Below are 27,606 nucleotides of genomic sequence, written 5' to 3'. Positions count from 1 at the left end.
AAACTCAGAGGCATAATTTATTCCCCCAAATCCGAAGTCATCTACTCAGTTCTGCTGCTAAGACATCTATTAAACATATCAGAGTTGATGAAACTGAAAATTAGAGTGAGGCTTTTTAATAGGCAAAACTGAATTTTGCTGCATGTAGAGGGCAGTCTGCCTTCCTCTTGCTCCATCCCTTAAGTTTTGGTATCTGTTCATTCATACCCTGAAGCTCCTTATTATCCTGCCCTTGCTAAAGGGCAGTTGTGCCTTCAGGCTGTCCCCAAAATAACAGATCAGTCCTCCTAGATTCCCAACATGTTAAGATGTACAGACCCACATACTGACCCCACACCTGTGCCTAATCTTACTTGGCTTATTTTTGAAGGGAATCAAGGAGTGGAGAGTAATACAGCCCAATCTTCTCGCTCTAGATGTGAAACGCACACATCTGTATTGTAGCTATAAAAGATGATATACAGGTACTTTCTCTTGAAACCTTGATATGACTTTCAGCTCATTTGTGTAGTACAGAGCCTTGGTGAAAGAAGAACTGGAAAAACATGTCAGAAGTACATCAATAACACTTTTGTCAAAGGGTATTTCTACAGATCCCCTAAATATCGATTTTTGATGGTCCTTTCGAACAAGGTCCATTTCTGTACTGTTGTTTTCTGAGAGATTTCTTCACATCCTAGTAACAGGCAAGCCATTTTACTTGTAGGCTTAAACAAGGATATGTTTCAGAGGTGAATCTTTTGGGGATTTATTAAAGACTCTCATGTAACTTCATTGCATGATGTAGTGAAATATTATCTGCCTTCCACCCTCAATGAGTTACATGAGGGCTATTGTATCAGACAACTTGCTGGGCACGATTTCAGTGCTCAGGTAGATGGGAAGTTAAATTTCAGGCCCTTAGGTTGGTCTCATCACCTACTGAATTGCCTCTTTAGAGCAGTATGCACTCTAAGTGGCAACTTAGTGCTAACATCTTTCAGTGCAAGGCTGCGTACTGTATTTTCTCCTTTGACCTTTCCAGATCCCTGCCTCCAGTGAGAAATTGTGAACACAGAATTGCATACTATTAGCATTGTTTAATCTCCTAATTGTTAACTAAATTTCTTCTGAGCTTTATTTTACCCAGTCTAACCCCCAAACAAGCTGCTGAATGTGCTGCTGCATGTTTCATGTATGTCTGTGGAACATACAACCTGCTTGGAGGACCTGCACATGTTCTTCTCATTCTGTGTGGGTTATGGCACACAAAAATATATTGTATTTGTATTAGGATGCTGCATGTGTTCAAAAACTGTTGAAAGTCTTTGGAATTCTTATAACTGTTTATTCATTCTTTTGTTTAGGAGTCAGTGACCTGTAAGTGCTCATTATGAAGAGAGATCTGGTTTTCTTGGTGACTCTAATTAGCCTTGCCTTCCTGTCACTGCTAAAGTCTGGATATCCTCAACATATTGCAGAGGAGTCCTGCTCTGTTCAAATTCTTGTTCCAGGCCTCAAAGGTAATGTGGAAGCCTACTCCGTCATTCAAATACTAATCTTTTCTTTCTAACAGCCTCATTTGCACAGTTTCTAACAGAGTCAAAGTGCCTTTCAGTTGTCCTCTTATTTGTCCCATTTGTAGCCTCCTTAAAAATGGAGTTTTAAGGCCCATGAGATGCCTGTTAAAATAAACATGGTTCAGAGAATGCATGCTAAAGTTTCCCAGACTTGCTTCTGATCAGTAGTGCTTGTTACTCTGATACACTGCCTGGTTTCTTTCTCTGTGTTTATACTCAGGATTGGTACACATACCCAACAACTGCAAAATCAGGCCCTACTTTATACCGGGAGAGGTTTTCATTGACATTTTGCAATGTAATGGAAAATATTTGTATTTTCTAGTCTTATGTTTGCCTTCCCTTGATTTTTAAATCCTCAAGTACCTTTCAGAAGAATTAAAAAAATTAGTTACATTTTTGGAATTTCTGTGAACAAAAGTCACATTTTTACAAAATATGCCCCCAAACTATTGCCCAAAAAAAGACAGCATAATAAATTATTGATTTTTTTTTGTAGCAAGAAATGTACCTCAGATAGGAAATCAACAACTGGGAAGAACTAGCATTTTAAAGCAACAGCATCCATTATGGTGTGAAATCCCAGCCCTGTTCAATCAATAACAGTAATTCCCTTTATAGAGGCTATGGTATTTCTACTGGAGTGTAACACCTGTGAGCATGGGGAAATACCTGTTAGCTAAGGACAAAAAAACCCCATGAAAATCACCAGTTTATCATTAACAATAAAAAACCCAGCATTGTTTAAGAACTGCACAACTAATGTTACAGTTTTTCTGGTAGTTACGTATTGTAGTAACACAAAACTCACCTAACAATGTTGATGCCTCTGATGTTACCTAGCACAAACCTGGGCATTACAGTTGCCTGAGGACCACAGTATGGACTGTAGGCTGTGTCTGTGCTGCTTAATTAATTGTTGATGGTAAGACTCAGTTCTGTCCTGCAGTTATTCATACAGTTAAGTTGCGAGTGCAGCCTGCCCACAGATTTGGCTGTGGTGTAAACTGCCCTCTCCAGACATTGCCCAGTTTGGATGTGGCTGCCCTGTGCTGGAAGCAAGAGAATTGGTCTGTAGTGATGTGGGTTGTGCTTGGCCAATTGGCTTCAGGACCAAAAAAGCTCTCCTGTTTTTTTTATTATTGCTATAGATGCAGATTTGGATGCCTGATCTGAACCAAAATCTTTCTTTTTTTTTTTTTTTTTTGTTTTCCTTCAGTAAGTAGCCTTAATAATATTTACACCTTCTGCACATGTTCTAGTTAGAAGGAACAGCACTATATCCAGGTCTTCTGAGGTTTGAATGAAGTTGTTTCATTTGTGTGATATATTTGCTGTGAAAGAGGCATAAGATAGTGCTGATGATATGACTTACAGAAAAGAACACAAGTCAAATGTATGCTGTCCAAAGTTACACAGAAGATCAGTTGAAGGGTCAGCACTGGGAACTGGAGCTTTGAAATGAAAAATCACGTCAAAGAAGTTGACAGGCTTTGACAAGTTTTGTAACTTCTTTGCCTTAGTTTCCTTATTTGTGTAGTCAGTCAAAATTAACATCTGTGATTACCATTTTTAAATGAGGACTGTTGTTATTATTATATTCAGCTGAGTTTTTAAAAACATATAAATATTGCAGTATTCTGGCCCTTTGTCAGAAGGCAATCCTGAGCCAGGAAACAACAGAGAAGCCTGAAAACCATCATGTGTTAATGATTTCACTCTGCTTCATGAGATGTAAGCCTTGCAAAAGTGAGAGAGATTGATGTACAAATTCAGTGAAGCACAAAATGGCCTGATACAGCCCTAGTTAATGTGAAATCCCTAAAAAGCTATCAGTGCTCCAGCTATGCTGTCAGGGGGACTGGCTCAGAGAATTGGTAATGAGATACTGCTGTCCCCCACTGGCACAACTCCAACCCATTTCAGTGGCCAAGGCTTCCTTTAAACTGAGCATTTATGTGGCTGCATGCCCAAATTTTGGCTCCCACGCAGTGGGATTTGCTCACTGAGGCTTTTAGATCTGCCCCTTCTCCTCCTCTGCTGGGCTGCCAGCAACATCTCCAGTGATGGAGGAACAGAGCCCTGCACTGCTGCTGGGCACAAGCCTGTCGGGATTTGGGAAAAATAGGTACAGGGAAGAAGTGGAAGAAATAAGGGAGACCATGGAGTGTGTGAAAGGGAAGAGAGGGTTAAGCCTAAGAGGTGGTACAGAAAGTGGAGCCCAAATAGGGTGGTGAAGGAAGAAGACACTAGAGAAAAGTATCCAAAAGTGGGGGAGCATAATGGAGAAATTTTAGAAGAACAAGAAGAGATAAAGGGAAAAGAGAAAATAAGGGCACAAAGAATGAGACTGAGTGGAGAGACTGGAAACTAAAAAAAAAAAGAAATAAGAAAATGACACAAAGCCAATTAGGACCCCATGGAATAAAAGGGGGAATCGGAAGGGGGATGAGATGAGAACGGAGGTGGAAATGGAAGATGAAGAAAGCCGGTAAAGACACCAAGAATAGAAAAAGGCATAAATGAGTTTAAGGTCAGCAGCTTAGGTCTTAGGGACTGATTTTTTTTTTTTTTTTTTAATTTTTTTTTATTTTATAACCTCAACAGTATAAAGGAGTAAGATGAAATGCAGAAGGGAAAAATGCTGTGGCTCTGAGAATCCAGACAGCAGACTGATCCGTGTTTTAGAAAGCTGACAATATTAATAATGGGAAAAGTGTGTTGTGTGTGAAAAAGGGATGGATGGTGAAGCCTCACTGCATTACTCACTCATATTCTTCCTAAAGCCCAATTCCTTTTGATAGACCTATGAGATTGAAGTTACTACTATTGTGGAGAAAAAAACAACATGGAACAATCCTTCAAATCTTAAATTCTTGGTTTGCCACTTTGTTTTGTCTCCTTTCTAGAATCTAAAGCAGGAATTGACTTAATAGTCTCAATGGCATACAATACATAAAAAAGTTGATGCTACATAAATAAAATAAACCCAGTTTTTTTACGCCCACACTTGATGCATCTACTCACAGAGGGAATATGAGTAATGGAAGAAAGTTATCACCAGCCAAGGAATGCTTAATAGCTCACATAGTTAATATTTTGTGTGCTGTTTTCATTACAGTAGATGGTACAGCTCAAGGTAGGCAGGATGCAAACATAATCAGAGACAAATCCTGTCCCAAAGAATTCACAAATGGAGGCAAATTGATAGCAATGGTAAGATATATATAATTTGAATTATGAAAGATCTCTCTTGGAGGTGACAAGTGAAGCAGTCTGCAGTAGTGTTAGGATTGTGCCTGATACCTGTGATCCTGCTGCTGCTCTGTTTGGTACAAGGGCTAGATTTCTTTTGGGGGTGTGGAGCATCAAAACACTGTGGAGCATTGTGGACCATCTTGCCCTGTCTCAGCTGTGTGGGCAAGAGCTGCCTTGCGCTGAGGAAGAAGGTATTCTTTCATGCAGTAGGGTTGGAGCAAGGAGGCATCTGGGAAGGGGTGGAGAGGAGATTGAGCAGGAGGTACAACTGCAGAGGGATGTGGCTGGCGGAGGAGGCCATGCCGGAGCAACTGGGTAGGGATGAAAAAGCACTGATCCCAACCTCCTGCTCTGAAGTGACTGGGTGGAACGTGTGGCACAGGGAGTAGAGACTGGAAAAGGGATGCAGAGGTATCTTTAAGTTAAATTTGTTTGTTTTTTCCTAATTTAAGGAATAAAAAGTTAAAAGTTAGTGTTTATTGATGATAAGTTAAATTGATTGAAATTCCTTGACAGAAAACTGTTTTGTTGACCATGACACCTGCATAGGCTTTGCTTCGTCAGCTTGCACAGTGCTCAGGGTACATGCAGCAATAATAGGGACTTAAACATGGCAAAGTTGAACTAGACCTCTGATCAGTCCCTCTTCATCAAGGTCTTGCTGCGTAAAACAGATGATAACAAAAAATGCGGAGTGGTCTGTAGCTGGACCTGTAATGGGGTAATCTCCTCCCAGGGAAAGTTTCTTAAACACTCACACTAAGGAATGCAGTGTCATCTTATTATAGGAATAAATGCAGGTGTGTGTAATGGCCTGTAGCAAGAGTGATCTATTTTATTGATCCCTAATGCACAGCTTTCACTCTGAAGAACGTGTAAAGCAATAGGCTGTAATAGCCTGCTCTCAGCCTCCAGAGAGCAGGGAAAAGCCATTGTCAGGATTTATCTTTGGGAAGCAAAGAACTCATAACCAGCCCTGAGGGAGGAAAGGCAATCATACAAAGCCTATTGGTTACCTGATAATAAAAAAAGTGACGTTCCCAAATGTGCCAAATAATAGCCTGTTTCATACTAACAATATTATTCACTGGGGATTATGTGAAGTTTGTCCTCATTAAGGTCAGAGAATGGCCTATTTTTGCATGTCTGAAGTCAGGGAAGATGGTCTGAAGCCTGCTGGCAGCCCAAAGAAGGAAAATATAACAGATGGAGCACTGAGTTCAGCTCACAGCCACCTATGTCTACAATGAGGAGAGAGCGAGCTGGAGGCTGCGTATTTGAAATGTGCCGTGTTGTGGCTTGTTTTTACATGTCATCTCTATGGTCCGTCTCTGAACCACCACTGCCAGCTACGATAGAGAGCAGAGCTTGAGGGGGTGCATGATAACTGTTGACTTTCCTGATGTGGTGCTCCCTTAATCTTACTGGAGAGCAGCTAATGCTCACTCTCCTCTGTAGAAATACACTGCTGGGGCATCAGGTGTGCTGTGCTAAGTCTGGCTTTTAGGTCCTGGCATTTTCTTTTCTGTGGAAACCATAGAACTTTCTTCTCCTTCATATAAATCTTTTTTGTAAAGGTGGCTATGTAAATAATTCTTTAAACTTCTATTTGTTTAAGAGATTTTAATTTTATGTCAGTGGCAAACTACAATAGTAGTGCAATAGTAGGGGATGAAGCAAGCTAAGCATTCCCTGATTTCCAATGAAATGCACCAGGGAGGCAAACATTTACAGAAACTGATGTGTAAATATGCTGAATATAATAATGTACCGTGAGCTATGTGCAGGTAAGTACAATGCAAAGTGGTTTGTACCATAGAGATTAAAAGGCACAGTATATAACTGAGAATATTGATTAGGAGATACTCTTTCATGCTTAAGAATTATTCTCTTAATCACAGATGTGGCAATGCGTTCCTATAGGCCTCTGCAAATGGCATAAATTTTTTTTTTTTAAATTTGAGTTTATAGTAAGCCATTTTCACTTGAGACTTAAGCATGTCCTTAGCAGATACTTAGAAAGTGTTTCGTGGACACAGACCCAGAAGTTTATGTGCTGAATTGGGGCCTAATTCTGAAGCTTCTGCTTAAGTCAATTGTGGTGTTGGCCTTTTTGGAGGTTGATGATATGAGTAACATCCACGAAACTAGACCCATTGTATGAGACTTCAGTAATGTACTGACTTTGGTTTTGTCAGTGTCTACACCAGTTGTAGGAAACTCTTCTTGGTGCATCAAGTAAAGCTGTTAAGTGAGATTGTATCTTTTATTTTTTTCCCCTCTTGTTATAGTAGGTTTTTACTTTCACTGGGGAGAATGGCACTCTTGTCACTGCCACCAACAGAAAATAGTTCTGGTTTAATATGATTCTTTTTTTTTTTTGTTTCCTTTTGTATCAACAGGGGAGGCTGGAGAAAAGGGGGAGAAAGGTGCTCCAGGTCGTCCAGGCAGAGTTGGACCTCCAGGAGAAAAAGGTAACTTTGTTAAAGGTGTTTTGAAAGTAATTCCTGACCAAATGCTGCCTTTTCTCGTGAGACCATGATGATGGGGAGCCTCTCTCCCTTTTCTGGGTGACTTAGGCATTTCTGTGTACTGTTGTTGTGTTTTAACCCCAGTAGGCAGCTTAGCCTCACCGAGCCACTTGCTCACTCCCCCCTGGAGAGGGATGGGGAAAAGAATTGAAAATGTAAAAGTGAGAAAACTCTTGGGTTGAGACAAAGGCAGTTTAATAGGTAAAGCAAAAGCCGCACATGTGAGCAAAGGAAAACAAGGAATTCATTCACCACTTCCCATGTACAGGCAGGTGTTCAGCCATCTCTGGGAAAGCGGGGATCCGTCACGTGTAACGGTGACTTGGAAAGACAAACACCATAACTCCCAATGTCCCCTCCTTCCTTCTTCTTGCCCCAGCTTTATATGATGAGTGTGACGTCATATGATACGGAATATCTCTTTGGTCAGCTGTCCTGGCTGTGTCCCCTCCCATCTTCTTGTGCACCTCCAGCCCACTTGCTGGTGAGGTGGTGTGAGAAGCAAAAAAGGCCTCAGTGCTGTGTAAGCACTGCTCAGCAATAGCTAAAACATCCCCGTGTTATCAGCACTGTTTCCAGCACAAATCCAAAACATAGCCCCATACTAGCTACTATGAAGAAAATGAACTCTATTCTAGCCAAAACGAGTACAACTCTATGCACTTATTTGTAGACTAACTATATTTTCTGGTCAGAAAGATTCATTTTGGAAAAAAAAAATCTTGATTTTTTTAGAAATATCTTTGCGAAGAAAGGCATCATAATGTCTTCTTCATAATTTGCCTTCTGCAAATGAAAACCTCATATTAGATCAGAGGGTAAAAATAATGAGGCTCAATTTTCTTGTTTCCTTTTGTTTGTAAATGTGAACACTCACAATACCTTAATTAAAACCATTGAGGGAAGGCAGTAAGCCATTATAGGCAGAGATGGCCATGAGTGATTCCACATTTTTTGGATCACAGTTCAGTAATATTTATGGAAAGATGGTGGTAACGCTGTTTGCATTGTATTATAGTTCAAAAATATTTGGAGCTCTTGAGAGGAATGGTGCTCAACAGTATTCAGTTACCCAGCTGAGAGAAATGTGGCGTTTCTATCCTGGAGGAAATTCTGTCTTTTCACATTTGTTTTTCTCTTGAAGCAAGGAGGAAATTTGACCTTCATAATTTTTTCAGGAGATGCACATTCTGAAAAATTCACGTTAGGAGTAGTCAATCCCTTTTATTTCAATACTGAAATTAAACATTTGACATTACTGTCATCAGAGCGATGGAGTTAGTTTTACTGAACTGAATTTACAAACTTCCTTTCAAAGCAATCACAGTGGTAATTTATACTTTCTTATGATGACGCATGATCTGTTATGTAGTTCTTTTGGGCAATTACGGGAGTCTGATACCTGCAGTTTTCCCTGTGACCAAAATCCATAGGTAGAGCTCTTCCCCCTACAATGCACTGAAAAATTTATAACTCCCATGAGGGGTGCATGTGTTCAGTCAGTGTATTTCCCTTATGGAGATGTACCCTTCAAGGACAACTCATAAAAATACTGGAAACTGAAATTTCAACTCTTGCAAGGTAATGCGGCATGAAGAGAAGTTAAAGTCTAACAGAATAATTTTAGGTTAAAAGGTCACAAGGAGCTCATCTAGTCCAATCTCCTGCTTGAAACAGGTCAGACTTCAAATTTAGATCAGATTGCTTAGGGTCTTGTCCGGCAGACTTTTGAAAATCTCTAAGGATGAAGTTTCCACTTACTTTTTGATCGCTCTGTTCGCCGGTGTCATCAAGAAAGACCTTTTCCTGAGGGCCAACTGAAATTTTTCTTGTTGTAACTTGTGATTGTTACCTCTTGTCCTTTTGATGTGTGTCTCTGATAAGAGAAGACTACATCTTCTCTACAAAACACTTGTAGGTAGTGGAAGACTGCAATTAGGTTCCCCCTTACCTTTCCATACTCTAAGCTAAATAAAACCATCTTTCTCAGCTGGATTCATTTGCTTCTCTTGTATGAGGAGCAATTCTCTCATTCTTTTTATGCAAAGGAATTTTTTAGCCAGCCATTGGCCAGCCTTCATCAGTGTGTTGCAGGTGAGGAACATAGTGTCTGGCTGAACTCGTGATATTCCTGCGAACACATTTCTGCAACTCGTCGAGTTCCTTGTGACTGGCAGCACTGCCCCCTGTGCATCAACCACTCCTGCCAGTTTGGGGTCTCTTGCTGACACACAGATAATCCTTCCACTTCTTCCTTCCTGTCACTGATGGACTGGCTCCTGAGGAATGGCAGTCATTATCAGCTACTTATTAGACTTTGTCAGCCTTGCAACAGCATCAGCTAGCCCTCTCAGCACCCTTGAATGCCTTTTGGCCAGTGCCATGGGCCTGTGTACATGCACGTGAAGTAGTCCCTAACTCAGTCATCCACTACAGTTAGTAGCAGGACACATGTCCTCCCCAAATCTTTTCTAACAGACATGAAGACCTGGGAGGCCAGAGGGCAGACCTTGCCAGTAGAGACCATGGCAAAGAAAGCACTAAATACCTTAGCATCTCCTGTGTCCTTTGTTACTAGGTTGCCTTCCTCCGGAGCAGAGCACCCGTCAGTCTCTGTTTTACTGCTGGCTTACCTGTACTGTCTTTCTTGTTGTCCTTCATACACATAACAGTTCAACTCCAGCTGAACTTTGGCATTACTCACTTCATCCCTGCATGCCCAGGGAGTACTTCTGCAGTACTCTTTGGCAGCCTGTCCCAGTATCCACATCCTGCATGCTTCCTTTCTGCATTTGGTCTCAGTCAACAGTTCCCTGTTCAGCCAAGCTGGCCATCTGCCATATCTGCTCATTTTCCTGCACATTGCAATAGATAGTTCTTATGATTTAAGGTAATTGTTCCTTAAGACTGAGAAGATCTTTCTGGGCCCCTTTGCACTGAATTCATAGTAGGTTCCTGCCTACAAGCTCCCAGAACAAGTCAAAAGTCCAGAAGTCTGGGGCTTTTATCCTGCTGCTTGCCTTCCTCACTTCCCTCAGAATCTTGAAAGCTGTCATTTCATGAAGGTGGTCATGGTCACTGCAGCCAAGGCTGCTGCTTACTGTCATATCCACCGTCAGAGGGTAAGCGAATAACAGGTCTAGGAGACTACCATCTCTAGCTGCAAACCCAGTTACATGCATTAGATAATTGTCCCTGATGAACGTTATGAATTGATTGCTCCTTATGGTCCTGCTCTCCCAGAAGATGCTGTTAGATACAGTCCAGTTGCCTGTTAGGAAACAAACCTCTATGCGTTCAAGGTGCTCACTGTGCAGAGCATAACCCTTGCCTTGTCTTTCTACCTGTCCTTCATAAAGAGCCAATATCCATCTGCTACAGCAATCCTATTGTTCTGACAATCCCATCATACCTGGGTGATTGATGTCATTAAATGGACTCTTAGTTCCTCCTGTTCATTTCTCAGGCTGTGATCGCTTTTGTACAAGTGTTTGAGGTGGGCACTTGGTCATACTGCTTTCTCACGGGGAGCTTGAAGGCCTCTCCCATTGCACTGTCAGGCATGTTTCTCTAGCTTGGCATTTTGTCAAATCAATTCAAAATGCTTTGGAACATCTGAGAAGTGGAAGTACTCTTTTTCAGTCAGGCCAATCCATGATGTAACATTTCATTTATATATTTTATACTGCAAAATTGCATTTATTTGAAAAATCATTCTCATAAGGAATGCTTAATTAATAATAATGATAATTTTCCAGTATTCCATACCTCCAAAAGTCCAAAATTCTGATGAGACTGAGAGAAGAAACACTGAAGTGAAAATTCACTGCAAGAAAACATACTTGAAACAGAAAAGAGATGAAAGAAAATTGAATATGAATGCATACTATATCGGTATTTTTCCATGCATCACTTTCTGATTAAACACAGGCAAAATTTCTTACTACTTCTGCAGCAACATATTTTTTTCTGCTTGCCTTTGTGCATCCAGATTTGATGCGTGTATGTTCTTGAAGTATTTGGTAAACAGCTTTATTTTAGCATAGTAAGAAATGTCTACAAACAAGTTCTAGTTTAAAATGAATTGTAATTAACTAATCTTTTCATTAATGCTGTACATTTTGTAGATATTTATCTTCATCAATTCCTTTCCACAAATGCTTCTTGAAAGAAAAATAAATTGTTACCTTAAAAACAATTTGGACTATACGGTGCCAAATTTCATCATGGTACTCTATTCAGTGTATTTTCTGAGTGTCCCAGCATTGACTGGATAAGCAAACAGACTTCACAGATGTAATTTCTACCATATGGAAAGGACACAGAAGGATATCCAGTCTTGACCTAGAAAAACCTTTCAGTCTCTAGTTAACCTCCATAGACGATGTGTAGTGCCCAGACCTGAAGTTAAGCTCATGCATAAATACTTTTCTAGACTCTCAAGCTGAATGAGAGTGACCTAACTGTATATTCTCTTCCAGAAGTCCAAGGGTTTTCCCATTTGTTATCCAGAAGATGGAACTTTGAGGCAAAAATAAAATATAATAATATTATTGGGAAAAATCATGTGAGCTGCTAACACCGAAATATCCAACACACTGACACCTTTTGTATATTTGGTTGTTCATCTTATTTATAGAGGAGTAAGAACTGTGCATCATTTGGAGTTTGATAATTTGTGCACAATGTTGTTCTCAGAAATAATCAGTTCATCATCTTTTTCCTGGACAGATTATGTAGTATGCACTCATGACGTGCTATTGGCTTTGCTTTTTGCTTTGTTTTTGATCTTTTCATGGCCATATACCACTGATATCCTTTAAAGTGCTGGACAAGTATTTTAAAATCTCAGTTGGTGTAAAGCTTAGACCTGTGATTCAGGTCCTTAACACATAGCTTAGTGGATAATGAAGGATGGATAAAATTGTTGCCTCACTTTGCATTCGCCCCTTTCGAAGAGCACACATGGATGATCACAGCAGCCCTGTTTCTGTGCAGTAGCCTGTTAAAGTGCAGTCACTGTGTTAACATGTGTTTGACTCCTGGTGTTTCTATTGAAGCCTGATAATTGTTGTCTTGTTGGGCTAATATCTGTCTCCTTCTGTTGATGGAAACTGCTAAATTTCATTGTATTTTTCTGCTATTTCTGCAATTTACGTGAGGAAGAAATTAATTCTTTTGCAACACTTACAGTTTTCTACTTTTGGTGTTAATTTCCATGATCAGAATCACAGTAATCTCTTTTTTTTCTTCCTTTCCCCTTTGTTTCATTTCTTGAGAAAATGTGCTTAGTTTCTTTGAACTCCTTAGGTATATAATAATCAGGGAACAAATAACTTACAAAAGAAATGGTTTTCTTATGTTATATTTGATCTGAAATGAACACCTCAAGATTAGAAAGTGCTGCAAATGTTTTTATCATATCCTCCTCATGATATTTCCAGATTTGGGTAGTTCCGAAACTGATAAATGTTAAAACTTTATGGTGCTTACCTGAAATAAATCTGGTTCTCGGTGTCCTGATGTTTCAGGGTGACATCAGACATCCTGATGTCTTTGGGCACTGATTAAGGTTAAATTCCACTTACTTTCCTCATTGCTTTTAATTAATTGTATAGGTCAATTATGATGCATAGCATGTCAGCAGAATATAAAACTCTGTTGGCCTTATGTAAAGCCCAGAGTACTGGATCAAGTACAACGGCTGATGAAGATGAAAGTAGCATGTACTGCAGTGCAAGTTTTGGGGTGTGAAGTTAATAGATGGTAACTTCTCTGCTTGCACTGATTGTTGTACTGCACACTCACATGTTGGGAGTGAACTCAGTTAACTGAGTCATGATCCAATTTGTGAGGCCATAACTCCCATGTGTACAAATTCCACACAGATATTTCAATAACAATACAATACTGTGAATATTCTCAGAGTAGCATGGATTCTGCTTATGGCAATCAAAAGAAGGAGGAGAGGGTGAATTTACTGTTGAAATGTATAATCAAGGAAACAGCACATTTAAAATTTATTTTTTGGGACATTTTAATTTTCTTAGAGCCATAACCATTTTAATTTCAGCCTCTATACATTGTACTTAATTTTTACTTAATTATAATAGTATGTGAAGCAGAGTCACACACTATTCTTAGGCTTGCTTGGAACTTAACTGTCTCTACCTTTGCAGTGTTAGCACAGTTATTTTGGTCTTTGCCAGCTAACACTTTCCCAGGCAATTCTTGGGTACGTTCTGGGAGCTAACACAATGAGCATCTTGCAAGTAATTATCTTGGCTTGAGGAGTAAGACATATTGTGGAATGTACCATTCTTGGCCACCTGGTTCCCACTGGCAGGGAACAGTCCCAGGCATTTAGTTTACTAGTACAGGCATAGCCTCTCAAGCAGGAGAGAAGACTCATTAATTTAACTGGATTGGAGCCAGAGTGCTCAGTCATTTGTATAATCAAATTCTAAAGAGAGGTAATAATATCTTAATTTATATTTTAGTATTACTGATTGCTCATTAATATGTAATCAATCAATCCTTTACATTTCTGAGTCAACTTTTACATTAATTTATTGCTCGCTAAGGAGTACTGCAGGCAGGATTCCATATAAAAGTCCTGACATTGACAGTTGTAGATTCCTAAAGTGGGTATCTGAATCAAAACTGTCTTTCAGTTCCACCTGAACTCAACAGGACTTTGAGAAAACCCATGCTAAACTGAGTGGACAAAAAGATGGCAGATGGCCTTTAGTGTAAATAAATGTATTGCCTAGGGACATTAGAAATGCATAATTTAATCCATACTTACACAGTGCCAAAAACCAGAACTGTCACTTAAAACTCAAGAACTGCTCTGAAGTCATTAGCAGCAGCCCCAAAGACAACAAAACACTGCCTGTCATCAGAAAAGATATCAAGGACAAAATGGGAAACTCATTTTTGCAGCTGATTTTGCTGCATAAAAGCCTGACATGCACTGTCTCAAGTAATGAGTGTTGTTCTGGCCTCTGTCTCTCAAGAAGGACATGAGAGGTCAGAGAGGAGAACCAGAAATGTGATGGAGGAGCTGCCTCGTAAGGAAAAACTGGACAGGTTGAGACTTGCATCTGTACAGAGTAGTCTGAAGAGTATATGGTCGAGGTTTTACAGAATCACCAGATCCTATCGTACCTGAACTATGAGGCACTCACTGGAACTGCTGAGGGACTGATTCAGCAACTCCATCTGCAATGGACTGCAGATGGTGGCTGGGGTTGTGTGATCTCCCTGTATCACTCCTCCTGCTGTCACTGTGGGACTCAAAAGTCTTGGGCTAGAGGGACCACTGGTCTGAACAAGCTTGGTATTATGTTGTTAATGTAATTCTGGCAATATATGTGTTTCATAAGGGCAGTTATCTGTCTTTATGTGCATCTTTATATAAACTTCCCCATTCAGGAACGGGCCACAATATTTCTATTTCTTTTGTTTTGAGTGTACTTTAAAATCCTCTAAACTTTTCTGTTGCCTTCTAGTTTGGATTTTTTCTTACTATCTTTAGTTTCCTTTACAAATTTTCTAGCCTTTCTGATTTCTAGTCTGTATGGATTGACAATAGTTTCTTCCCCCCCCCCCCCCCCCCGTTTGTTAAGCAAGGCTTTTAAAGTTTCACGTTGTCATTAAGATAGCTGTCTAACATGAGTGGGATGGATCACTGCTGAGAGATGTTTATTTCTCCATTGCCTAACAAGGGAATTTAGATAAATAGCTTAGACTAAAAACCTAACTTTCCAGGTGGCAAATACTGGGTGAAATTAATTTGCCCCAACTACATAAAATGCCACCTGGGATTATCCACTGTTTGTTCATATAAGATGTAACTGTCTTGTAACCACTGTTTGCTAGGCAGTCACCACTGAAACTTTCAGTGGTGTGGATAGTTCAGATTATTTAGCATAAAGCAGTACCATAATCTACTGGTGTATTCCAAATTTTCTGATTTCTGGTTGCCAATATTTTTAGAAGTTAGGTGTCTTGAATGTAGGTTACTACCGTACCATAACATCATTATATCCTTTAAAAATACTATTCTCATTTAAGTCAGGCTAAATATTTATATTGGGAATACTGACTGTTGCAAGACAAAGGAGGTACATTAAGGGAAAGACAGTGTAATCTTGCTCTATATCTTGCATTCTTTTTCTAAGTATCCTCTGCAGATAGCTGTCAAAGATGGCACTAGTGTCAAGAGGCCTTTGGTCTGGTTTGGTACACTTCTACTTTTGTTGTTAGGTAGGTGTCCATGATATCTGGTATGTCAAATCACAAAGAATTTCTATCATCTGATTTGTCTTCAAATCTTTAAGTTTGGAAAGTAAACTACTGCTCTCTTCCCTTTGACGTGACTCAGTTCAATTTGTCTGTGACATGGTGAATTTGTGTTTCTGCTGGATTTGTCTTTTTGACACCTTTGGGTTTTTTTGAAGTAGTTTTACACCTTCTTGTCTGTTCCAGTTAATCCTATCTGAAGAGATTGGCCATACTATATATGAAGCCACCATTTATAGTGTTTCACAGAGGCAAAGCCCTCATTTTTTCACTGGTTGTGTGGCCCACCATTCATCTCTGGTGTTTTATTTCTTCTCTTGTTTGTGGGCCTGAAAAGGCCACCAAGAAGATGATTTAGAATTTCCCTTTCTTTAGTTCCTTCCAAAATCCTTTAAGTCTTCTATAATTGGTTCCAGCGTATACGACCTTCATCTGAGAGATGACAGATGCTTGCTTCATATTCTCCATTCAAACTTTCTGTTAGATTTCCTACTTTTGGTCTATGGAGATTTAATTTCTTTCATTGTCCTCATTTCTTTCCAGCTCTCACTTCCTGATTTCATTAAGACTCTTTAGACTGCATTTTTGGCAATCATAGAGACACTAAAAAGGACTTTACAAAAGGTGTTAAAACGTTTGAAACCCTCAAGGCAGATAGGTTTCTCTTGAAACCTTGTGATTTATTCTGCAGAAGAAGCAGAATAAGCAAGCCCCTGGAGTAGAAGCAAGGGTTAGTCACTATAAGAGAAAACCAAATCCAAACAGTTCTTTTAATGAGCACAGGAGACTTAATGTATGTCTTCGTTGAGATAACACACTTTCACTTCTGAGCAGGTCACGTAGCTTTTACTAGTTATTACCGAGAAACAGTTCATTTTCTGGTCAGTACTGATGAGAAAGAAAGTAAAATAATTTTATATATTATATTTTATTTATGCATTAGGTCTTTGTGTTTACTGAATTTCAGATGTAGCAGCCTGAAAAGAGAAAGCATTCAAACATCTGATGATCTGTTATGGTAATCTCAATTCATAAATATCCAAAGCAAAAAAGGTCACTTTCAGAGCAACTTGATAAACTCATTACAAGATGATACTGTAGAGATTTTCAGGGAAATATCCTCTCAATATACTATCTATATTGGATAAATATCCAATGGTGGCATCAGTACCTTTATAACTTCATAGCCCAACAGATTGCATCTTTAAGACAAGCCATGAATCTGTTCTGAAAGTGAAGCTATATATATGAGGCCTAAATCTGATGGCAGAGCATTGATTTGCTCAGGTGTTGCACCCAGGAAAGGGTATCACCAATGTACACTCAGATGTACATTGATTTCTTGAAGCTCCTTGGGCTGTAGAAACTGCAGCATCAAGCAAACTGCCACATTCACTACGTAGTGAGTGTAACAAAATGACAGGTCTTATTTCATAGGTCTCAAAGTCTACCTAAAACAAATCAGGGAGTCCTCTCTAAAGCAGTGCCAGAACCAAAGTAGCATTTAGAAATACTAATCTGACAAGTTTACACCACATAGAGTTTATTGACTATAAATGGCTTGGTTTAAGCCAAAACCTTCAGTCATGTGTAAGCCTGCTGTATTTAATTTATTGGGTGACTACTACTTATTAATTTCAACTGTTGATCCCCTAAACTTGTAGATGAGTTCTGTAGACATGGGGTTGAATAAGGCTTTGCTATTACAGGCTAAAGTTCTTCTCTCAGATTCACACCATTAAAATAATTATTTTTCATAATGTTTGAGAAATTTCATCCAGAAAAAAAGTATGACGTAACAGACATTTTTATCTGCTTTATTATCTGAGCTCTGCAGGAGCTCAGATCAATGACATCAATACTTGGACTGTGGCACACATTTTATTAGTAACCGTGCTTCAGCTTGGTTTGTGAAGACAGTGATGGCAAAGGAACTGCTTGTGCCAGTGCAAATTCTGTTTCTCCTGAAGCCGTTCTAATATTCACTTTATATCACACAGGAAAGTACAACTAATAGAAAAGAGGTCAAAGTCAGACAAAGTAAGTGAATCAAGCTGTATTACATTAGATTTCTGGGTATGCCTGGTGGACACAGATAGGTGTCAATGGCTGGTTCATGCAGATTTGCTGACAATTTCATTTGACCTTAAGACGTGGATATTACCTTTTATTTGTAAAAACACAGCCGAGGAAAATGATATTTTTAGTGGTTCCTTTGCTACAACTGCACTTTGAAATATTCTGTAAAACTGTCTTTAAAATTAGTAACATTCAACATTGCTGGTTTGAGTCAGACTTTGTATGAACATGTGCATGTGTTTGTGTATATTTGTCTATGTAAGATTTCCACTAACTTTAATTTTTCATTAAGGTAATCTTCAAGTGCAAGAGCAAATAATGAGAATGTGACTGCTTCCGTGGTGTTTATATTTCTTACATAAATCATTAAGACCAAATTCAACCCTCAGCTACAGTGGAGCTATTGTATTAGATGAAACTGTCAGTTGTGCTTGGATCCTTTAGGTCTTCTCAATTCCATAATAGTTTTAATCCACTGATCCATGTTTGAATGCAGCCACCCTTCATTTTTAATATGATTCTGGAATGATCACCTGGGAGAAGTTTGCAAAAGCTTTTCCAGTGGTTCTCAGTAAAGATCTGTTCTCATTTACACCTGCATGCCCCGTTAATGTCAATTGCTTTGCAAAGATTAAATCACTGTCTAGGTTGTTATATGTAAGTTCTTCACAAGGAGTGAGCTGGACCTCTGAAGTTCAGTGAATATTGGGCATATAGTGTGGTTTTGCTCATTGTAAAAACTGATATTACAAGCATGCTAGAAGCTGAATGAATCAGACTACATTGCTACCTTGCGTCTTTTGTCTTTCTGTTATGTATAGGAGAAATGGGGGACAAAGGACAGAAAGGCAGCATGGGACGGCATGGAAAAATTGGTCCTATTGGTTCAAAAGGTATGCTTAGTTCAATTGTTTACCTATTTGTGTTTTAGATGAAAAATCTGTGATCATTTACGTTTGAGAAAATTTTAGGGTCTTGGAGAATAGTTAACAAGTCTCAGAGCTTCTCACACTGTAGTCTGCCAGATGACAGATCTCTCAGCCAGGTGCCTTTTTCTCTGACAGCAGTATATTTAGCCTTAAAGCAGGGTGAGAATCCTGGTTTAAGGCTAAATAAAGAACTTTGTGCACCATCGCGCAGTTGTGGACAGTTAAGAGAAGCAGATGGGAAGATGCACTGTATTTTGGCAGACTTTTAAGAGCCAGAGGACTTGAATTCTAATCTTGCCTACCCCATAGCCTTCCTATGTGACTTTGGTTAAGTCGTTTGGACCAATGTTTACTTAGGCATCTAGATATGAATCTATGCATCAGTGTAGCATATTCAGACCGTTTCTGGGCATCTGAATTTATTGGTGCTGTGAAGTTCATGGATTTAAAAAAAAATGGATATTGGTATATATTGTTTGTGTTCCAAGTTTCATAGCTTTGGCTGGCCTTTATTGTGGAACAACTAGAACAGAAAAATCTTTATTTGGGCATATTTCTACTTTCCACATTTGAATGTTACTAGAGAAAAAATAAGTGCTAAATGAACCATTGACCAGAAAAGCTGCCTTAAATTTATATCATTTTTCACGTTTTTAGGTGAGAAAGGAGATAATGGCGACATAGGACCACCAGGTCCTAATGGTGACCCAGGTAATCCATGACGCCTCTTGTATATGCAAATGATTTTACAAGATGCATGCATCATCACCAAAACCATGTCTGTTTACATACTGGGGGAAATAATGAAAGAATAAATATCTGTATAGGCACTGCAGTATTTTCAAATAATTTAAAAATTATTGAAGCTGCAGTAATTTTAAGACTTGTAGTGTATTTGTTGAAACAATGTCTCAGAGCTCCTCAGAGGTGTGATCGCTCCAAGAAGACTAGCAAGAGCTGAAGTGCGACCATCTGTATCATTCATCACCAGAACAAAGGGACATCTCTGCATATCCCAATCTGGCTTCCAGCCAACTCGAAAGAACAGGTTGGAAGCTCCTGCCCCTCCATGGATTATTGTTAGAGGAGCAGGCCATTAGCAGGAATACAGATGTTCCAGAGAAAAAGGTGAAAGCCTAGCATGAGAAGTGTAAACCTTACAAAACTGGAAGATTAGGATTTTACCCAATTCATCCCTTCCTGACAGGGTGCACTAGACATGCACTGATCAGTTTTCTCATGAGAACATAATTTGTCACTCTTAATTCTTGAGCCAGAGTACCATATACATAGTCATCAAGCACAGTTTTGCAGTGTAAGTACCCTGTGCTTAAACTGATTTAGACACCTAAGCTGAGTAATTGGGTAGTCAAATGCAGATTTGAATAATTACACACAGAACTGGAAACTCTAATTGATCCTCATTTTGAGATTTGAGCTCATAGATGTAACAATTATCCTTTTAGTATTCTCATTCAGATTATCCTTGTCAAACCAATATCAATTTGGGTTAATAGATGGTTTTCTATTGTCTTATTTTATTGGAAGAAGTACTTTCAAAAGTACAGAACTATATTTTGCAGGTAATTATGTGCATTATATGATTGGAACATTAGCCTTTTGGATCTTCTGTGTTATGTTCCTCATGAGAAACAGGTGAACAATGTGCTGTGCAGATTTTTGCTGTGGAAAAAGTGCTCTTTGGAGAAGACTGAAGAGAATAATTTTACTCAAAATGGGAAATTTTGACAAATGTTTTTAGTTTTAAAAAAATATATTTTTTTTGCAGGGAATATCTGTGTTAGGTTGACACTAATCATGCAGGGCAGAAGCTTCATGGGAAGTGATCTGAGCTGTTCTGGATAAGCCCACACACCCATAAGAACCATATGATGGTGCAGGGTAGTGAAGGCTCTAGGTTTCTGTCTGATATTTGCAAGACAGCCCTCTCCAGGGCTTCCAGGCTGGACCTTTTCATAAAATTGTTTAGATAATGAATGAAATGATCGAAATTAGATAGCTTTTTGATTTTGGTGTGTCTGTATTACTTCAGGCATCCCCTGTGAGTGCAGCCAGCTAAGGAAGGCTATTGGTGAGATGGATATCCAAGTGGCCCAGCTGACAACAGAACTAAAATTCATAAAAAATGGTAGGTTAATTTTATATAAATATTTTCCTTTCTTGTTGCCTCACTTTACCGGTGTAATTGCTTGTAGAGAGCATCACCGTTCCACATCTGATTTGTGAAACTATTTTGGGGTGTACAGTAACTTGGTTTATAGAAATGCGAGTGCTCACTTTTCAGCACTGCCCTCCCCCGCAGCTGTTGCTGGTGTGCGTGAGACAGATAATAAGATATATCTGCTGGTGAAGGAAGAGAAACGATACAAGGAAGCCCAGCTCTACTGCCATGGAAGAGGAGGGACGCTGAGCATGCCCAAGGATGAGACTGCCAACAATCTGATTGCCTCGTACATCAACCAAGCCGGGCTCACCAGAGTTTTCATAGGGATTAACGACCTAGAGAAAGAGGGAAATTTTGTCTATTCTGACAGATCACCCATGCAAACCTTCAACAAATGGCGCAGCGGGGAGCCCAACAATGCCTATGACGAGGAGGACTGCGTAGAGATGGTGGCATCTGGAGGGTGGAATGATGTTGCGTGTCATATTACCATGTATTTTGTGTGTGAATTTGACAAAGAAAATGTCTAAGCTTGTCTGTTCTTTATTTTAAGAAAAGTTTCTAAGCTGATTGTATAAGTTACCCCATGTTTATAGAGTACAAGTAATATTTTGCAAGTATGTGGCATCAGTGTTGTACAGCTGTAAATACAATTTAGGTATTTCAAATATCAGTATTTACCCTTCAGAAGGGAAGAGCAGTGATAAGACGTAGCTTGTTTTTTTTCTGTAGGAATATATATGTATTTAGATAAAAATGTGTTTTGGGGCTAAATTCTGCCCTCACAACAGTTAACAAATGTGATTGCATGACTGTACAGGAAGGTAGAACTTCCTGTTAGAATGATTATTTCTGAAGAAGTAGATTCCTAATAATCTTTTATCTTAGCAAAACTTGTAGTTATAAATGTTAATTGCTTGTAGTGCTACAGGGATATTTCAGCAACAAGGCAAGTATTTTGTATACTCCAATTAACAAGTACGAATATTACTGTAAGTTTTTTGGATGTGAAGGTGTTACAAATTTTTTTTAAAAACAGCCAAAGCAAATCAACAAATTGGGAGTCCTACCAATTTTGTAATGTTTCTTTATTACACTGTTCACAGATGTATGACAAGGAGGCACTTAAGTAAACTAAGTTTTAGTGCTGAGGGAGGATAAAGTTCTTGTAATTTAGTAATGAAAGAGGGATCCCCGCCAGATGGGTGTTTTGGGGTTGGCTAAAGGTAAAAGTAAGATTTTGGTTTTCTGAATTCTTTACTTAAGAATAATTAAGTGTACAAACTATTTCAGGCCCTCAAAAATTTCTTAAAGTAAATGCATTTCACAGTCATATAATATGATCTTGGTGCATCTTGTTACAAAACAAACAGAATACCAGCCTTCCACAATTCAAGGCAGACATCATAAATAGACAATGAATATCATAAAAATGGTTTAACTAGTAGATCCTTTTGGTAGGAAAACTGCTTACATGTTTACTGAGGTTGTAAGCATGACCCTCTGAAAAGCAGCAAAAGTTTCCAAAATTTTCCTGATTATGTGTATAGCAGTAATAAGTAATTTTGCACAAATAATTTATGTACCCAATTTGCAATTGCATGTGATGGAAAATGTGATGTATATTTAAAAAAACAACAACATAATTTCACAAAGGAAATGATGAATTACTTTGGATCTTCCTAGGAGTCATTTGCATGACATCTTATCTTGCTGTTAGGCGTGGAAAGATGACTGCAAAATCTTTGTGTTTTATCAGGAATACCTTGCAAAGTGTTTTAAGATTATTTTTAAGGAGAAATGATCCTTTGTATAACATAGTAATCAAATCATGTATCTGATCACTATGGGAGATTGGTCTACAGGATATTCACAGTGGATGTGGCATGTGGTACCAGAGATATCCCTACAGCAAGGCAAGAGTAACTCCTATGAACTCTACAATGCCATGGTATATAAACAATCAATGCTCATACAGTTCTGTTCATATTCACAGAGTCTGACAATATTTGATACAATGCTATTATTATATACCTAAGAAAACAAACCATTTTGCTTGCTATATTTACTCTTTGAATTTGAATCCATTTTATATATATATATGTTTGCTATTCATTTTGAAGACCGGTAGCAAATTCCTATAGTGTTTGATTATCAGCCCAGCTCCAGAGCAATCACTCTAAGAAATGAATGTTTGATTGTTTTACTTTCTTTGTAATAAAGGTAGGTATGATTCATATATGTTAGGCATTCTTCCAACTGTATATTGAAATCTATTAAATAATGTGAATATAGTTCTACACTAATATTCAAAGACTCTTCAGAGAATTTCCAGGGAGGTAACAATTCCAGTGGAGCAATTTGTTTGTTTAGAATAGCACCTTTTGAATATCATGATTGTTTCCTGCCTGCTATAGAAATCCTCAGAAACCATTTAAATCTCCAACATACTTTTGTCAACTCATTGTAGCTATATTAAAGCAGTCCAAACCTGAGTTATAGATATCTGGAGCTCCCTCATTATGTATGTGCTGAAGTTGCTAACCATTTAGTTTTCACACAGGTTTTGAAAGTCTCTGTTGTAATGTTTGATTTCCTCAGAAACCTGAAAAGAGGCCTTTTGAGGGGGTGGGAAGCTCCTTCAGATGGCAAATGCTCCTATTTTCGCTGGAAGTCACACCACGTCTATAAATGTTGCTTTGATGTGTAGAGCATTTAAGCAGTTTCAATTTCTATTAAAATTTAAGATGAAAAATAAAGACAATGGAAAAAACATTTATTTCCCCCAGTTTTCATGTTCTTCAGGATATATTTTTGCAGCTCTTGATACATGAGATAGAAAATAAATTAGTTATATTGTCACAGTGTGCTTTATATTGGCTGCAACAGTCCTTATTTCACCATTTGAGCAAGGGGAACAAGACTAGTGTGTAGGGTCTCTAGCTGTTCTGCAGGGAGCAAAGACTGCACATCTGATATTTACCCCTTTGAGGAACTGGGCAAGAAATGATGGAGGGATTGGAAATGAATGAGCCCTTCATCACTTCTTTCACCCTCCTGTTGCTGACCCCCCTAGGTAGACCCTTGCTGGAACTGGAGATCAATAGTGCATGTAGCGCTTAGCCTGCACAAAACCTGCTGGCATGCATGGTAAGATTTCCATTACTCTCAGGGGAATTTGGAGCTATTCTTCTAGTAAAAAATTAAACTAGTAGTATCAAATCAGTAATATCATTACTCATTTTGTGGGGCTCCATGGAAGCCTTTTGAACATGTCTGTCTGGCAAGCATGCACTGAGATTTCCCAGACTGTTCCTGTATGCTTTACTTTTGATGGATGACTTCATAAATATTTCCTCATAGCCCTTAATAAATAAGGAGCATATTGGTGTACTTTAAGAAGGCAACAATAACAGGGTGGATTTTTTTTTTATACAGTCACCCATTCATGCTCTTGAATGACTTCTTTACATAAAATGCATATTTCCTTCAACTGTATTTCACACCTTTAGCTGCTAAGGCTGTGTGTCTGTATTACTGATGTCAAGGCCAGATGTGCATCCCCTTTCTAGGAGATGACTTGGCAAAGATAAAGCATTTAGCTGACTGAGTCCAAGGGGAGCTCTGTTCCTGGTGAGAGCCCTGTGTCACTGTGGATGTCCCTGGAGAGCACTGGACAATGTCGGACCCTGATCACCACCCAGATTTGCCACTTTGCGTCCTGATTCCTTGCTGGAAGGTGCTGCTCCCACCTGCCCTGTTATCCTACTCTGCTCCTGGTTCACCATCCCTCAGTGACCAGGTAGCTGGTCCTCGCTGTGCCCTGACAGTTGACATTTTCCCTGAAAATACGGTTTTGTGACAGGTTGCAGGTTAGCAGCAGAACTTCTCCCTAGCTGTGAGTTTTAAACTGTCTTATGTTACAGAGAACTGTAAAAAAATTAATATTTATACATGGAATATAGAGCATCCTTATTCATATAAGTAAAACAGAGTGCTTCATTTTTTGTAAGCTCAGGAAATGCCAGTTCAAATATGCATTACAAAATAGCAGCTGGTTGGACTTTTTTTTGTTACAGTTTTTGATTAAAAGTGAAATAAGATGAAATTAAAACAATTTTCATTGTAAAATATGATGAAGTTTCAGAATGAACAAGGAAGTTCTGAAGTAGACAGTGTTAAAGATGTTTCCTTCTGCAATTTTATCAGAATTTCATTTCTGAGTCTGTAGTTTCATTTTGACTCATAAAGAGATTTGATTTTTATATAACTGTTAATATGTTTTATACCTGTCAGTAACAGCGTTCAGTATAATGCTTGAAATATTTTACTTTATTCTTTATGTCCTTATTTCCAATAGGAAATTTTTGAGAGTTCTGTTGTTTGCCATAATGAAAGTGTTTGACATTTGAATCAGTTTCTCCTTCTGGGACTGCTATGACACTGTAAACACTCTGAACTCAACGCAATAGATAATTCAACCAATATTAAGTAGAAGATATTCTTACTGATTATGAAAATGATTAATTTATGTCATATAAATAGCAGTTTATGCACTATTACAAGTGTCCAATCATTAAATGATAGGACAAATACAACCATTTTTCATTTTAAAATATGAAAATCTTAGAAATATACTTTCATCCTGAATTAAAACAAAAAGATGTCAAAGTAACAAAATTTCCAGTAAAACAGAAATTCAGGGTTCCCCCTAGGTCTATATCCAGATCTAGTTTTTATGGGAAGCTCAGTGACTTGTGATGATGGTGGTTGGATCAAATCCTAGAGTAAAAAATTAGCCTACAATGCAAACACTGATTATATATGACTCTACCCCTTGCACCTTCTGGAGTCTTTCCCCCTAGCCTTTGTTTTCAAGCATTCTGCTCTCTTATCTCTGTATATAAATGTGCGCATGAGTTTTTTTCCAAGGGTCAATCTCATTTCACTGGAGGTTCTGGATTTGGATTTTTGCCTTGCCCTGTGGTGCCAACAGGTCCACATCACTCATTCTGTCTGTCACAGATTATGGACCAACAGTTTTTTGTCCACCAGGGAGGGCTGGAAATGAAATTAAAGTGTGTCTGTGAAACTGCCTGTGGTGTGAGAGGTGTTGTGCAGGACTGGAGCTGGCCACTCACCTGTTCCCTGGCGTGCATATTCCTGGTTGGGGAGGGGCAGTCCAGCCTACTGAGAGAAGAACTGACCTTGTTATTGTGGGTAAAAAGAAACCAGAGTCTTAAGATTTCCTTAGGGAAAAAAAAATGTGCAGTAAAGGGTTTTGACTATTTACATTACAGAGTAGCTGAGAGAAAGAACAGTTTGTTTTTAATTTTGCTGTTAGGAAAGTACAGACTATGTGAATTGGGAGAGAAAGGGTTTGTGGAGAGGATGAGAGCTGTGTGCTCAGGGTGTTTTTCTGGATGTGTGTTTCCTCCTAGCTTGGCGCTTTTCAATTGGGTGAGGAGGGGAGTTCTCTCAAGAGGGAGAGCATGAAATGGAAAAGGTGGGAGAAGCAGTGAGTGGATGTGCAGAACCAGCAGTGAGTGGGATGCCCATGAGGCAGAATGTAAATGTTAACTCCAGCCATTCTCCTGCTTCCTGCTAGGGAAATGTAATTATCTTGCCCTTTCTGTCAAAACATCTCACTATAGCTCTGGATGGGTAGCTACAAAAATAGAGGGAGGTGACCAGTTTAGTGTAATGTCTGTGTCTAAATAAAGCCTAGTTTGGATCTATGGCCAAATGATGGCATCCACTACTCTCTGGGTATATTAATGTATGAAATCACTGGGGATATAATTAAGCACTGCTATTCAAAGGCTAGCTATGTAGTATTGATGAGTTTCTGTATATTCTTTACATATGAAAGTGTGAATAATGCCAAGAATTCAGCAACAGAAGGTCTGGTGTGCAGCTGAACCATACATGTGTTACCATACTATCATCTACTGGCAGTAAGAGGCAAAACGAAGGAGCTGAGCAGTAGTTCGTAGTTTGCTTCTACTTACATCAGGGTTACCATGTTATTCAGTGCAACCACTGATGTGGTATTGAACAACTGATTTCCGAGATCTGCAGTCTTTAGTCAGCTTTCTTCTCTTCCCTGTGAAGAGATTATTTTGATTTATAACAAAGGGATGTACACTGATTTTAATTCCAATGCTCAGGTGGGAGTTTTGAATAAGAAGTGAGAAGTGTGCCAAAATGAGTTCAGTTATCATGGCTTGGAGTTAAGAAAAAGAAAACAAGTCAAGCTGTGCTCTGCAGGCCAGCATCTAAATTGCAGGTGCAATTCACCTAGCATCAATCAACTTCACAGAAGACAAATTGATTTATACATGCTGAGGATTTGGCACAGTACCTTCATATAAGCTAGATTTATGTTTATTTCAGAAAAAGAGAGAGAGATGTATTTCGATGTTTATAATTTATTCTGACCACTGTTATTCAAAGTCTAAGCCAGTGTAACGGATACATCTCTCATGTAAATTTCTGGGCTATAATTGGTTGTGACATAAACATTGAACGTAAAATAGTTGAAGTAGATGTTGTGAAACTTTATCCTGAAAGGGATATGATGCAGAACACAAAGAAACAGTAAAAGCATTCAACATAAAGAAAGGCCTTTATCATTTTATATTATTTTATGAAAATTAAACCTTCGCTTCTGCCATGCTCAACATTGATTCATAGGAGTAGACGGGTGCCATCTAGTGAAGAAAAGATTTGTTGCATTTCTAAAGACCCACAAATCC

At 38.8% G+C, this 27,606-nt stretch overlaps 1 protein-coding gene across 4 annotated transcripts in view; it reads left to right on the top strand.

Annotated features, from left to right (window-relative positions):
• Nucleotides 1-23,611, top strand: part of COLEC11 (collectin subfamily member 11) — a 39,504-nt gene extending 15,893 nt beyond the window's left edge. For 3 of the 4 annotated variants that reach the window (XM_074922247.1, XM_074922257.1, XM_074922263.1), the window contains 6 exons: nt 1,347-1,502; nt 7,220-7,291; nt 18,556-18,627; nt 19,321-19,374; nt 20,717-20,812; nt 20,969-23,611. In XM_074922247.1, the coding sequence (XP_074778348.1) occupies nt 1,373-1,502; nt 7,220-7,291; nt 18,556-18,627; nt 19,321-19,374; nt 20,717-20,812; nt 20,969-21,378 (834 nt within the window). In that variant the 5' untranslated portion in view covers nt 1,347-1,372 and the 3' untranslated portion in view covers nt 21,379-23,611. The remainder of the gene's footprint in view (nt 1-1,346; nt 1,503-7,219; nt 7,292-18,555; nt 18,628-19,320; nt 19,375-20,716; nt 20,813-20,968) is intronic. The other variant, XM_074922272.1, reaches the window with a different exon arrangement.
• The last annotated feature ends 3,995 nt before the right edge of the window (nt 23,612-27,606 follow it).

Source organism: Athene noctua, chromosome 1 (assembly GCF_965140245.1).
Source record: "Athene noctua chromosome 1, bAthNoc1.hap1.1, whole genome shotgun sequence".
Taxonomy (NCBI): Eukaryota; Metazoa; Chordata; class Aves; order Strigiformes; family Strigidae; genus Athene; species Athene noctua.
The sequence above is the reverse complement of the archived record's forward strand: the minus strand, read 5'-3'. Positions and strand labels throughout refer to the sequence as shown.